The sequence below is a fragment of the Bos taurus genome, chromosome 22 (assembly GCF_002263795.3).
Source record: "Bos taurus isolate L1 Dominette 01449 registration number 42190680 breed Hereford chromosome 22, ARS-UCD2.0, whole genome shotgun sequence".
Classification (NCBI taxonomy): domain Eukaryota; kingdom Metazoa; phylum Chordata; class Mammalia; order Artiodactyla; family Bovidae; genus Bos; species Bos taurus.
Window position 1 is genome coordinate 1,719,371 of NC_037349.1, and position 15,701 is coordinate 1,735,071.

Consider the following 15,701-nt stretch of genomic DNA (forward strand, 5'->3'; position numbering starts at 1 on the left):
TCTGACCCACTTCCTAGACTAATGAAAATAAAAAGGAAAATAAACAAATGGGGCCTAATAAAACTTAGAAGCTTTTGCACAGCAAAGGAAACTATAAAGAAGATGAAAAGACGACCCTCAGAATGGGAGAAAATAATTCCAAACAAAGAAACTGACAAAGGATTCATCTCCAAAATATAAAAGCAGCTCATATAGCTCAATATTAGAAAAACAACCCAATCAAAAAATGGGCAGCACCTAAACAAACATTTCTCCAAAGAAGACATACAGATGGCCAACACACACATGAAAAGCTGCTCAACATCACTCATTATTAGAGAAACGCAAATCAAAACTACATTGAGGTATCACCTCACATGAGTCAGAATGTCCATCATTAAAAAATCTACAAACAATAAATGCTGGAGAGGATGTGGAGAAAAGGTAATCCTCCTGCACTGTTGGTGGGAATGTAATCTGATACAGCCATTATGGAAAACAGTATAGATATTCCTTTAAAAACTAGAAATAAATCTACCATATGACCCAGCAATCCCACTATTGGGCACATACCCTGAGAAAACCACAATTCTAAAAGGCACATGTACCCCAATGTTCACTGAAGCAATATTTACAACAGCTAGGACATGTAAGCAACCTAGATGTCTATCGACAGATGAATGGATAAAGAAGTTGTAGTACATTTATACAATGGAATATTACTCAGCCACAAAAAGGAATGCATTCGAGTCAGTTGTAGTGAAGCGGATGAAACTAGAGCCTATTATACAGAATGAAGTAAGTAAAAACTAGAAAAATAAGTATCACATATTAACACATATATATGGAATCTAGAAAAATGCATTTATGAACTTAGTAGAGAATGGACTTGTGCACACAGCAGGGGAAGGTGAGCGTGGGTCAAATTGAGAAAGTAGCTTTGTCATATATACAATACATGTGTAAAACAGATAGCTAGTGACAGGTTGCTAAATAATACAGGGAGCCCAGCTTGGTGCTCTGTGATGACCTAGAGGGGTGGGATGGGAGGAGAGGAGGAAGGCTCTGGAGGAAAGGGATATACATACAATTATGACTTACTTGCATTGTTGTAAGGCAGAAACAAACACAAAATTGTAAAAGCAATTTTCTACCAATTAAAAAACAAAATTAATGAAAAACAGTAAGTTGTTGGCAGCAAAAGAGACACATAGATCAAGAACCCAGAAAAAAACCCACACACTTAAATGATCAATTAATTTATGACAAAGGAAACAAGAATATACAGTGGGGAAAAGACAGTCTTTCAGTAACTGGTGCTGGGAAAACTGAACAGGTACATGTAGAAGAATGAAATTAGAATATATTCTCTAATGAACTCAAAATAGATCAAAGATCTAAATGTAAGACTGAAAACCATAAACTCCTAAAAACACTCTGACATAAATTGTAGCAAGATTTTTTGGCTCTGTCTCCTAAAGGAAATGAAAAAAATAAACAAATGGGACATAATTAAACTTAAAAGCTTTTGCACAGCAAAGAAAACCATCAACATAATTAAAAGACAACCTACTGAATGAGAAAAAATATTTTCAAATGATGATGACCAGTAAAGGGTTAATATCCAAAATATATAAACAGTTCATACAACTTCAATATTTAAAAAACTGATTAAAAAAATGGGCAGAAGATCTAAATAGACATACTTCAAAAGAAGGCAAACAGATAGCCAACAGGCACATGAAAAGATGCTCAACCTTGCTAATGATCAGGGAAATGCAAATCAAAACCACAATGAGATATCATCTCACATCCATCAGAATGGCTCTCATGACAAAGACAACAAATAACAAATGTTGGCAAGGATGTGGGAAAAGGGAATAATGTTGGCAGGAATGTAAATTGGTACAGCCACTATGGAAAACAGTATGGAAATTCTTCAAAAAGCTAAAGACAGAACTACCATGTGATATAGAAATTCCACTCCTGGGTACATATCCAAGGAAAATGAAAACATTAATTTGAAAAGCTGCTGCTACATACACCCTAATGTTATTGCAGTATTATTTACAATAGCCATAGTATGGAAGTACCCTAAGTGTCCATCAACAGATTAATGTATACACACACACACACAAAATGAAATTCTCTCAGTTGTAAAGGAAAATAAATATTGTCATTTGCAACAACATGGATGGTCCTAGAAATTATTATCCTTAGTGAAATAAATCAGAGAAAGACAAATTCTATATGTTACCGCTTTAATGTGGACTCTAAAAAAATATATAAATGTAGTAAGTCCTCTATATACAAACCTTCAAGCTGCAAACTTTCAAAAATGTGAATTGGACATGCATGTCCAATCACGTAAAGCTATTTCACATGTCTGGCATACATTATCACAGGTATGCATCCTCTACAAGTGGTTGTGCTTTTGTACAGTACTGTATGCTGCTGCTGCTGCTGCTAAGTCACTTCAGTCGTGTCCAACTCTGTGCGACCCCACAGATGGCAGCCCACTAGGCTCCTCTGTCCCTGGGATTCTCCAGGCAAGAACACTGGAGTGGGTTGCCATTTCTTCTCCAATGCATGAAAGTGAAAAGTGAAAGTGAAGTCGCTCAGTCGTGTCCGACTCTTAGCGACCCCATGGACGGTAGCCCACCAGGCTCCTCCATCCATGGGATTCTCCAGGCAATACTGGAGTGGGGTGCCATTGCCAGAGAACGGTATCTTTATTTCAAGCCCAGGAAGTCTAGAAGCAAGTGTACAAGCAGCAGTGATGTAGCTGGTACCACTGCACTTTCCAAGGTACTGTACTGTGTGATTTTAAATGTTTTCTTTGTGTGTGTGTGTGTGTTTTCTATGTATTAATTGTGTGAAAAGTATTATAAACCTATCGCAGTGCTGTACTATATAGCCAATTGTGATAGTTGGGTACCTAGGCTAATTTCGTTGGACTTACGAACAAATTGGACTTACGAATGCACTCTGGGAACATAACTCATTCATTGAAGGGGGACTTGCTGTATAACAAAACAGAAACGGACTCACAGATACAGAGAATAAACTAGTGGTTACCAGAGGGGAGAGGGGAATGGGGAGGGGTGATACCTGCATAGAGGATTAAAAGGTACAAACTACTATGTATAGAACAAATAAGCTAATAGGATATATTATACAGCACAGGAAATATAGCCAATATCTTAAAAGATTTACGGAGTATAATCTTAAAAGAGTGAATCATTATGCTATACAACTGAATTTAATATAATATTGTTAATCAATTATACTTCAATAAAAATTTTTTTTACTGCTATAGGTCTCTGGTAAGTTTAGTAGATACAACAAAAGCCAGTAGGGCTGTATTACCACGTGAGCTCATAAACAAATTTGCCTAAACAAGTTTACCACAGTAGACTTTGGAATCTTGCTCCCAGGGTTCAAATCCCAGCTCTGTCATTTACTAATTGACCATGCTAAATAAGTATCTGCTGTTTTCATTGCTATTAGCATTTCTGTGTTATTCCCCAAGCCTTCACGGATAGCCTCTAATCTCACGCCTCTCCAAAGTCTTACAGAAGCTAAACCAAAAAAACATCTAGAGATAAATTCAAGTGGCAGTACCATTCTTTCCATTAAAAAAAAAAAAAAATGCTATTGTAAAAATAGTCAAAACTCACTCCTTCATTTCCCCTGTTTTTGGTGAGATATTCTTTGCAGCAAGTATCAAGAGGGGTGCTGTGTTGGCAGCAGCAGGGAAGGGGAGAAGGAAAACGGGATGTACAGTGTTTTGGAGAAATCAACTCCCCTAGAGCTCTGCAGGGTCAAACACTGAGCATTCAATAGAAGAACGTATCCTTTCTATATTGATGCATTTTGCAGGTTAGCACCAGGCATGAGAGCAGAGAAATAAAAAGGCTGTGGATGCCCCTGAACCAGGTATGAGAGAAACAACTGGAAGAAAGATGAAACACGTGAAAGAACAAAGGAAAATAGATGTATCGTCATAAGATGTTCAATGGATCCTTTGGAAACGTGATTTCTCTGTCATTAATGGACGTGCATTCTTTGAAAACACTACCTGTTGCTTGCTTGATTGAACGTTCAAAAGGCACAGAAGTCTTTTAAGATCTGAATAGTCCCTAGGAGAAAGAATAACACAGTGTCAACCGACAGAAGACTCTGGGTGAACCAGTTGTGCTACCCACTAGTAACATGGACCCCTGCCACTTGGAGGCCTGCTTTTATAGACTGAAACATATACAAACCAAACGTCTCTTTAGTGAGTGAAGTCGCTCAGTCGTGTCTGACTTTTTGCGACACCATGGACTGTAGCCTACCAAGCTCCTCTGACTATGGGATTCTCCAGGCAAGAATACTGGAGAGGGTTAAAAAGGGCAAACATTTCAGTGGAGACTCTACCCCAGAGTAGGAGTTGTCAAGGATCTACACCGTGGTTGCTGGTCACTGCTTGAGTTAATAATAAGCAAAAACTCAGTATGGTGTTACCTGATGCTGACTCCTTGCTGTTTTTTATCAGTTGATTTTTCAGTGGCCTTCACTTTTTTGTCTTGATCAGGCATTGTAAACCATCAATGCCCCAGAATTAACATCGCATTCCTTTCAAAGTAAACTGGAAGGAAAAACTTTAGTTGGCTTGTGTGCTCCAAAATATTCTCAATTAATGCAAATCCACTTAAAACATTTATTTAAATATGCACAAACTAACATTTACTTCTAATACAATAATAAAAATGCTAATATGAGTAACATTTACTATTTATCATTCAAAGGCCTCTGGATACATTTAGGGCATAGTTTATAATTATAGTAGTGAAAAGTGAAAGTGAGTTGCTCAGTCGTGTCCAACGCTTTGCGACCCCATGGACTGTAGCCTACCAGGCTCCTCTCTCCATGGGATTTTCCAGACAAGAGTCCTGGAGTGGGTTGCCATTTCCTTCTCCAGAGGATCTTCCTGACCAAGGGACCGAACTGGGGTCTCCCACATTGTAGGCAAATACTTTATTGTCTGAGCCACAAGGGAAGTCAATTATAGTAGTAACCTGAGCCTATATTTTCTGAGTCATTCTTGATTTCAAATATTCTGACTCATTACCCCCAACAAGTACTTTTCTGCTTGCCAGGAAAAGTGTCCATATTTGGGGTTTCCAAAATATTTATAAGCAAATACCTGAAGTCCCACCGACACTTTTATGCCATCTTACTTGTCTTTCTCGGTAAGTTTCCTTAACAGCACACTGCTAGTTTAGGGAGCTCCTCTCTCATCGTGGGTCAGTTCAGTTCAGTCGCTCAGTCATGTCCGACTCTTTGCAACCCCATGAATCACAGCACGCCAAGCCTCCCTGTCCATCACCAACTCCCGGAGTTCACTCAAACTCACGTCCATCGAGTCGGTGATGCCATCCAGCCATCTCATCCTGTGTTGTCCCCTTTTCCTCCTGCCCCCAATCCCTCCCAGCATCAGAGTCTTTTCCAATGAGTCAACTCTTCGCATCAGGTGGCCAAAGTACCGGAGAAGGGAATGGCAAACCACTTTAGTATTCTTGCCTTGAGAACCCATTGTGGGTCATGTCCCTAAAAATTCCAGAGAAAGCTCCACCAAATGCACTGCACTTGCCAATGCATTACAGTGTCAAGGGCAACACACAAAATATCCTTGGATTTCCAGAATGCCTAAAACTTTCAGGCTGAATCCCCACGTGGGACAACTACAGCCATAATCTCTTCTGCCAGAACTGGGTCAGCCTTGCACAGTCCCTGAACTCACTTAAGCATCCTGTTTAAAACAAGACAATGGGCTCACAATCAAAATAGTCATTCATGCTAACCCTGGGGTCAACCAAACTAAATTACAATTTCAGCTCTCCCCAAGATGGAAACTTAAACTAGCCAATAAGGAATCTCCTGATTAGCACTAGTTAGGTAAGCAGCCTGATAAAACCCTCCATCCTCTTTGGGAAAAGTAACATTGCAATAACCAATCTGCTTTTTGACTAGTATAACTTCATTCCTATCTCCTTCTGCCTATAAAAAGTCTTTCATTTTGTACAGTTCCTTAGAGCTACTTTCTATCTGCTAGACAGAATGCTGTCCAGTTCATTAATTGATGAATAAAGCCAATAAGATCTTTAAAATGTACTCAATTAAGTTTTGTTTTTAACAATTCAGACAGTGGGGCATCCAGCCTGGGAATACAAGACAGTAAGCACCTCACTCTTCTGAATTAAGCCTTGTCATCATTATGGTCACCCTTCCTAGGATCTGATCAGGTGGTGGCTCAGATGTTAAAGCGTCTGCCTACAATGTGGGTGACCCAGATTCAATCCCTGGGTCAGGAAGATTCCTGGAGAAGGAAATGGCAACCCACTCCTGTATTCTTGCCTGGAAAATCCCATGGACGGAGGAGCCTGGTAGGCTACAGTCCATGGAGTCTCAAAGAGTCGGACACAACTGAGCGACTTCAGTTTCCTAGGATAAGCTTTAATACTTCTTTCCACCACTACTCAAAAGGTTAGTATGAGTTCAACAATGGAGAATAATTTATTTAATAAAGCCCTTCATTAATCAATTTCTGATTAAGTTGTTTTTGTTTCCAGAATAGAAACCAAAAAAAAGTTGAAGATACCCATACTTTCAATTACATGGAACATACAAAATTAAACATACTATTGGTTTAGTTCTTGATTGAATGTAAAATTTTCCAGTTGTGCTTCAATGCTACTGCTTGACTTCAGAGTGTTTTTCAGGCATGAAAAAGTATGCATTGTTGTCCTATAATTCCATGCCTTAATGTATTATACAATTAATGGTCAAAATCCAAGTGTTTCGGAAGCGCTGCCAAGTCGCTTCAGTCGTGTCTGACTCTTTGAGTCGGCAGCCCACCAGGCTCCCCCTTCCCTGGGATTCTCCAGGCAAGAACACTGGAGTGGGTTGCCATTTCCTTCTCCAATGCATGAAAGTGAAAAGTGAAAGTGAAGTTGCTCAGTTGTGTCCGACTCTATCGACCCCATGGACTGCTGCCCACCAGGCTCCTCCGTCCATGGGATTTTCCAGGCAAAAGTACTGGAGTGGGGTTTCAGAAGTACTTAGAGGCAAAAGGAATGGGTGTTTTACTGCAACAGAATCAAGCAAAATTTAATTTTGTAAAATGAACAAAGACAGTATATCTAAGGATTTAAAATTATTTTCCCAGTATAGTTGCATATTTGTAACAAATAGTTCAGCTGGAATTGAGCTGAAGACCAAGGTTCTCATCACAGATGCACATTAAGCAAAGTACAATAACAGTATTTTAGGACTGTGCCCAGGACCTAAAACCATGGATTTATTCTTTCAACAAATATTTATTGAATGTGTACTATGTTCAATCTCAGATTGAAAAGTACTAAAGATAAAAGAGGCTACTCAGATATAGGCTTCTACTACAAAGAAAAACCCACTTAGGAACTTTAAAATATGTTTTGTGAGATATTCAGACAAAGATTTGTTTTGAGTGAGTGAGTGAAGTCGCTTAGTCGTGTCCAACTCTTTTCGACCCCAACTCTTTGCGACCCACCAGGCTCCTCTGTCCATGGGATTCTCCAGGCAAGAATACTGGAGTGGGTTGCCATTTCCTTCTCCAGGGGATCTTCCCGACCCACAGATCGAACCCAGGTCTCCCGCATTGTAGGCAGACACTTTAACCTCTGAGCCACCAGGGAAGCACAAGATTTGTTTTAGCATCTGTTTAAAAGAAAGAAAGGAGAAAGGGAGTAATAAAGGGAAGGGTAGGGAGGGAAAAAGGAAGAATGAATGATCTGTACATAATTTTTCAACAGCAAAAGATCCATTTTCATATATAAATATTAAAATGCCCCAAAAGTTCTAAAATAAATGGAAATCCAGTCAAAATAAATATAATCTAACTTCACCTTTCCTTCAAGAACAGAGGGAAAGTTCCATACAGATACACTGGCCTGTTGGCTTCCAATTCTGCTCAAACCATAGCTCCAGCCTGTTTTAGAAACAGGATGTCAAAGTCACAGTGATTAGCATGTGAAAATGTGTGGAAAAGCTCTTGGGCTTCTGAAGGTAGAGGATCACATCTGCCACAGTCTTACTGCTAAATGCCTTGTCTTATTCTGTGGTTTAATCTCTGTGATTTTATTGACTGGTGGGTGAACACGAAATAATCCTCTAATAGTTTTATCAGTTTAAGATTAGCTTCTATTCTGTGAACTGGAAGAATGAAAATAGATAACTCTCTAGAAATGTTTCTCTTAATTAAACAGTAAACAAATTCACCAGAATCAGAAGAAACAGGCAATTGCCTTTAGGACAAAAAAGAAAATCCTTTGCACTTGGTGGCTGTTAAAATGGAAACTATTCTGAAAAAAAAAAAAAAAATTCAAGAAGTTGGAAATACTGTATTTAATTTAATCCCATATTTAATTAACAAAAATGATTACACTATACCAAACTATTTAGATAGCATCACAGACTCAGTGGACATGGATTTGAGCAAAGTGTGGGAGACAGTGAAGAACAGGGCATCCTGGTGTGGTATAGTCCACCGCGTCGCATTAACCTGGACACGACTTGGTGACTAAACAACAACAAGAGGGCTATAATTCAAAACTGATGGGTGAGGAATAGGGCGGTTCACATCTTAAGTCATTTTCTAGAAGCAAACAACTTTCTGAATTAGTGTTTCTCAGAGCTGAGGTGAGGGCAAGAGTCCTGCAGGCAGAGTTTGCCTCAGAGCCAGCATGTAAACCTGAGGGAAGGGTGGTTGGTCCTGGGGGAGATCCTAGCCTTCAGGGTAAGGGAGCAGGGCCCTAGGGGGCATTCCTGGGGCAGACCCCTCCCACATACCCTCTGCTGTAGCTCCTCTCTGAAGTACCTAGATAATAGCATTTGATGCACATTTCCTGAGTTGCTTTACAGATACAGATACATAATAAAGAAGAAATTAACTAGCCGATGATCATAAGCACCTACTGGCACCTGAAGATTGATGATGTTAATGCCCTGTAACCTCACCATCAACCAACCACGACTGTGTAGGAGCTGATCTCACACTCCGAGACCCACCGACTCCCGAACCTGGCCTTTCTACACACTGCTGTATTTAAAATGGATAATCAACAGGGACCTACTGTATAGCACATGGAACTCTGTGGAGTGTTATGTGGCAGCCTGGATGGGAGGGGAATTTGGAGGAGAATGGATACATGTATATGTATAATGGAGTCTTTTGATGTTCACCTGAAATTATCACAATATTGTTTGTTAATTGGCTATATCCTGATACAAAATACAAAGTTTAAAAATAAATAAAATAAAAATGCTTTGCTAAAAGGCATCAGGAAGTTCAGGTTTTTTGAGTATTAACTGCCTGGACTCCTTGCTGGGCCCCTGCACCATCCTTCACCATAGCTTGTTGTTTAGTTGCTCAGTCGTGTCCGACTCTTTGCGACCCCAGAGACTGCAGCATGCCAAGCTTCCCTGTCCTTCACTGTCTCTCAAAGTTTGCTCAAACTCAAGTCCATTGGGTCGGTGATGTCATCCAACTATCTCATCCTCTGTCGTCCCCTTCTCCTCCTGCCTTCGGTTTTTCCCAGCATCAGGGTCTCCTTCAATGAGTGGGCTTCTCACATCAGGTGGCCAAAGTATTGGAGCTTCAGCATCAGTCCTTCCAATGAGTATTCAGGATTGATTTCCTTTAGGATTGACTGGCTTGATCTCCTTACTGTCCAGGGAACCCTCAAGAGTCTTCTCGAACACCACAGTTTGAAAGCATCAATTCTTCAGCACTCAGACTTCTTTATGATCCACTTCTCACATCCATACATGACTACTGGAAAAACCATCAAAGTGATGTCTCTGCTTTCTAATACACTGTCTGGGTTTGTCATAGCTTTTCTTTCAAGGAGTAAGCATCTTTTAATTTCATGGCTGAAGTCATCATCTGTGGTAATTTTGGAGCCCAAGAAAATAAAGTCTGTCCCTGTTTCCATTGTCTCCCCATCTATTTGCCATGAAGTGATGGGACAGAATGCCATGATCTTAGTTTTTTGAATGTTGAGTTTTAAGCCAGGTTTTTCATTCACTGCAGCTAGATGTCAGTAGACTAGCTTTACTGTGCGTGGGCTAGTGGACCTGAGTTTGGTTCTGTGACACAGGCACTGCTGACTGGGGCAAAGAGACTCCAGTAGCTTAAACGAAATTATCCCAAAAAAGAGACCCAAAGCTGGCTGCTAGAAGCAAAACTCTGAAGCCAATACCTGGGCACAAACCATCCTTGGAGATGGGGCCTCTGTGGACGTCCACATCCCCCACGGATCAGTGTGGTTGATGGGGATTCAAGGGCCAGGCTGCAGGTGCACATGGAGCAGAGGCGGGGGCCGTAGCTGCCAACTGCCAAGCTAACCTCTCTCCTGCTCAGACTGACTTCTCTGAGTCCTTCCAGGCCTCCCTTCTCCTCCGCCCACGGGCTGCTTTGGGTCATTCGGCCTCAACTCATAAGTCCCCTCCTTGCTGAGGCCTCCCCAGCACCCATTTGCCCCACACTCTCACCACTCCACCCTGTTCCAGCCAGCCCCTCATGGGGCTCATCGACATCAGAACTCTAGCCAGTCACTGGTTTCCGTGCCCCGTGTGGGCAGGGACCACGTCCGCTTTATCCCCACACACCAGACAAACGGCAGAGTAAGCACAGTGTGTGAAATCAAAAAGTATTTGTGCCACAATCTGTAACAAGTGGCTCAGGCATTTTTACCAAAGTTCATGAATTACTTGCTTTTTGTGCGTGGTATGCTCATTTGCTCAGTCATGTCCGACTCTTTGCAACCCCATGGACTGTAGCCTGCCATGCTCTTCTGTCCATGGGGTTTTCCAGACAAGAATATTGGAGTGGGTTGCCATTTCCTCCTCCAGGGGATCTTCCCAACCCAGGGACTGAACCCAAATCTCCTGCATTGCCGGCGGGTTCTTTACCACCACGCCACCTGGGAAGCATTTGCTTCTTAACAATTGTTAATTTTGGAACTAGAGCCCCCCGTGACTCCCAAACCCTGAGTCTGGTGCTCCTCCTCCGAGCCCAGCACAAAACCCCACATCGCAGACCTGGGCCAAAAGCACGCAGTACTGGGCCTCCCACATTCTCCAGACACATTGCAGGTGACAGTAAATGTTTATTAAACAAAAAAATTAACGAATGGATGAATAAATAAAAGTTATTTTAAAAACCAATGTAATTATCCCTTTAGTTCAAAACTCTTTCATAAAACTTCCTTTTAAACCAAATGGATTGATAAGTATTTGCAATGTTATGATACTATTGAACACACTCAGGAATGACCTAACTCAGTATTTCCCAACCTTTTTGGCACCAGGCTCCAATTTTGTGGAAGACAATTTTTCCATGGACTGGGGTGGGAGGATGGTTTCAGGATGATTCAAGTATATTACATTTATTATGAACTTTATTTCCATTATTATTAGATTGTGATATATAATGAAATAATTAAACAACTTAATACAATACAGAATCAGATTATCTGGCATTAGATTCTCATAAGGAGCACACAACCCAGATCCCTCACATGCACAGTTCACATTGGGGTTCAAGCTCCCATGAGGATCTAATGCAACTGCTGACCTGACAGGACACAGAGCTCAGCAATGTGAGCAATGGGGAGTGGTTATAAATACAGATGAAGCTTCCACTTGCTTGTCTGCAGCTCACCTCCTGCTGTGCAGCTCAGTTCCTAATAGGCCATAGACTGGTACCCCTGATCTAACTTATTCAACCTTTAGGAAGAAAATTAGAGTCCTCAAATTGTGGTGTTGGAGAAGACTCTTGAGAGTCCCTTGGACACCAAGGAGATCAAACCAGTCAATCCCAAAGGAAATCAACCCTGAATATTCATTGGAAGAACTGATGTTGAAGCTGAAGCTCCAATACTTTGGCCACCTGATGCAAGAGCTGACTGATTGGAAAAGACTCTGATGCTGGGAAAGATTAACGGTAGGAGGAGAAGGGGACGACAGAGGATGAGATGGTTAGATATTATCACCGACTCAGTGGATATGAGTTTGAGCAAACTCCAGGAAACAGTGAAAGACAAGGAAGCCTGGCGTGCTGCAGTTCATGGGGTTGCAAAGAGTTGGACACAACTTAGGGACTGAACAACAACAACAAAATAAGAGAATATTCATGAGCAGTGTTTCTCAAATTATCTATAAAGTTTTTTTTTTTTTAATTTCCAATATATTATGGACCAACACTTGTAACTGAGCGGTATCTTATTCGGCAAAATAAGTCCATCACTGATTATGTGCTTGGACAGCATGGTAATGTCAAATTGCCATAAGTATTTCTCAATGCTTGCTCCCAATTTTGTACTTCTCAATCATTGACATACTAGTCTGAAAGACCACCTGACTAGCACTGTTCTAGGTAACTGAGGTCTCTACTTTCAAATAACAATATTGTTTTCACAGTGATGCTAGGTGACTCTCTGAAAACCACTGCCCTCCATGCGGTGCCTGAAAGGACTAACTCAGTCATTGTCAATTCTAGGACAACCAGGGGAGGACGGGAGTGGCTGGGTGTGGGCTCTTTACTGAGACCCCAAAATCCTATTTCTCTGCGTTCTTTGTACAGTTTCATTTTTTTTTAAGTTTCCTGTGCTAAAAATAAAAATAGAAAACCACTCATTTTCTGACATTTATTTTATACATGAGGCCAGAGATTGTAACACTTGCTACACAAATACATGTATTCATATGGGGACTTTCATTTGATTTTAAATGGAAAAGATGAAATTTAGTTATTTTTTTCTTAAAAGGGGGAATGGGTTATAGAAGTGAAAGATTATATATAAAATACAAGTGCATATTGGGCTTCCCAGGTGGCACTGGTGGTAACGAATCCACCTGCCAATGCAGGAAACATAAGAGATGTGGGTTCTATCCCAGGGTCAGAAAGATCCCCTGGAGAAGAAAATGGCAACCCACTCCAGTATTCTTGCCTGGAGAATCCCATGGACAGAGGAGCCTGACGGGCTACAGTCCATTGGGTTGCAAAGAGTCGGACACAACCCAAGCAACTTAGTACAAGTGCATATTACTTTAAGAACAGAAACATTTATATCTTTACTCTGTACCTATCAGCCATGGAACCCAAATATTATCTCAGATCAGAGAGACAAAGCATTCCATACTTTATAGGATAGTCAAATGGTCTGGGGTTTTCAGCCCTAGTCAATTATGGGCATAATCACAGTTCTGACTCATTTTTGAATTTTAAACCCATTTTTAAAAAGAAACTCTCAAAAGTAATTCCTATCTCCTGTTGTCATCTAAAATTTGGGTTAATACTAAAAGAAAGATGTCAGAGACACACACCTCACTTAGTACTTGCAGGGCAAACACATATGACAGAGAGAAATACCCATGCCACAGTAAAATTGATTGTAATTCATGTAAATTGTGCAAATGTAAGCCCACTAATTGAACAACATGGTGAGTATCTGTGCCATGATTTTCAGGTTCTCTGCCCAGAAATTCTTCGTTATTCCCCAGTTGCTTTAACTGCTCGAGAGATCCTTACATGGCCTCATTTGATTCATTTCGGGATATAGCTTCAAATCCCACAAATAGAAGTTTTTCCTTCTAATCACTTAGGTTGCATCTTTGTAAACTATTCCATTACTGCCTTTTATGCTTATGTTTAGTCACTTGGTCATGTCCGCCTCTTTTGTGACTCCATGAACTGTAGCCCGCCAGGCTCCTCTGTCCATGGGGATTCTCCAGGCAAGAATACTGGAGCGGATTGCCATGCCCCCTTCCAGGGGATCATTCCAACCCAGGGATTGAACCCAGGTCTCCCGCTTGCAGGCAGATTCTTTACCATCTGAGCCACCAGGGAAACCCAAGAATACCGGAGTGGATAGCCTATCCCTTCTCCAGGGGAACTTCCCAACCCAAGAATTGAACCAGGATCTCCTGCATTGTAGGCAGCTTCCTTAACAGCTGAGTTACCTGGGAAGCCCTTACTGCCTTTTGAAAGAAAGTGAAAGTCATTCAGTCATGTCTGACTCTTTGCAACCCCATGGACTATACATATACAGTCCATGGAATTCTCTAGGCCAGAATACTGGAGTAGGTAGCCTATCCCTTCTCCAGCAGATCTCCCCAACTCAGGAATTGAACTGGGATCTCCTGCATTGGAGACAGATTTTTACCAACTGAGCTATCAAGAAAGAGTTTTTAAACAAACAAACAAACAAAAAAACACAGTACTTAGAACATAACAGCAGTAAGAGTTTGGCATAACTAATAATAAACTAAGAGTTTATTATTTTTGAGAAACATAGTGAACCCCTATAACAAAAGGAAGTTAGAACTACTTGTGCCAACAACAGGAAGTCTTCCCTTCTTTCCTTGACAGAATGACGGCTAACCTCCATGTTAGATGTCAAGATGCAGTCTGTCTGTGCTCAGGGAGGTATTAAAAACAGAGAACTTTCAGTCCCACAAACAGCTGGAAATGCAAAGTGAAAAATCATTGCTCCAGGTCCTTTACTTATACACATATTTTCTTAAAGTCCCTTTAAAATTTTGAGAAAAAAAAGTGGTTTAAATGTGTATGTGTGTTAGTCGCTCACTTGGGTCCAACTCTCTTCAAACTCATGTTCTGTAGCCCGTCAGGCTCCTCTGTCCGTGGGATTCTCCAGGCAGGAATACTGGAGTGGGTTACCATTCCCTTCTCCATAAAATAAGATAGGATTCAAAAAAAGTTATAATTCACATAGACCAACCAGAAATAAGGAAAATGTGTTCAAATGTACTGGTTAAATGATATTTTCTCAATCTTGACAACTGTATCACGGTGCCACAGGCTGCTAACGTTAGGGGAAGCTGAGTGGAGGGTACATGGGAGCTCACTGTACGATTTTTGCAGCTTTTATGCAATTCTCAAGTTATTTCAAAATAAACATTAAAAATACATTGGGAGACTTCCCTTGTGGTCCAGTGGTTAGTACTCCATGCTTCCACTGTGTCCCTGATCGGGGGACTAAGATCCCGACCACAAGCCACATGGCACAGTCAAGAAAAACCAGTGTATTGGCCACTTGAGCAGTTTATTTTAGTAAAGTGTTCTGAGAATAGACAAAGCATTTCTTTTTACAAAGAATAATTATACTTAACGTCACAGATATAGGAGCTTGGTCTTTAGAAAAGTATAAATCCTGCACAGAAAGCATCAGATTATGTTGGACAAACCACTGGAAAATAAAACACACCCAGAAATTTTAAGTGATCAAAAAGCAAAAGAACTGTTAAGAAATAGGACTTGTTCATACCTACTGTAGCTCACAAAGGGAGTCTCTAAACTATGGGCTTGATTCTTGTATCATATTGTTATGGTTCCTCAGTGGGAAATATGGGTGGAGTTAGCAGAACAGACAGTTATCACAAGAAAGGCCCTCCTGGAACATGTAGTATCAGGGGTATGTCACCTTCCAGGCTCACTGCTACTGCTGCTGCTAAGTCGCTTCAGTTGTGTCCGACTCTGTGTGACCCCATAGACGGCAGCCCACCAGGCTCCCCCGTCCCTGGGATTCTCCAGGCAAGAACACTGGAGTGGGTTGCCATTTCCTTCTCCAATGCATGCAAGTGAAAAGTGAAAGTGAAGTCGCTCAGTCGTGTCC

At 41.0% G+C, this 15,701-nt stretch overlaps 1 protein-coding gene across 1 annotated transcript in view; it reads right to left on the reverse strand.

Moving 5' to 3' along the window:
• NEK10 (NIMA related kinase 10) overlaps positions 1-15,701 on the reverse strand; it is a 269,835-nt gene that overhangs the window by 236,655 nt on the left and 17,479 nt on the right. The window contains 2 exon segments of the mRNA XM_059879962.1: positions 4,061-4,121; positions 4,489-4,612. Of these exon segments, the coding sequence (XP_059735945.1) occupies positions 4,061-4,121; positions 4,489-4,562 (135 nt within the window). The 5' untranslated portion in view covers positions 4,563-4,612.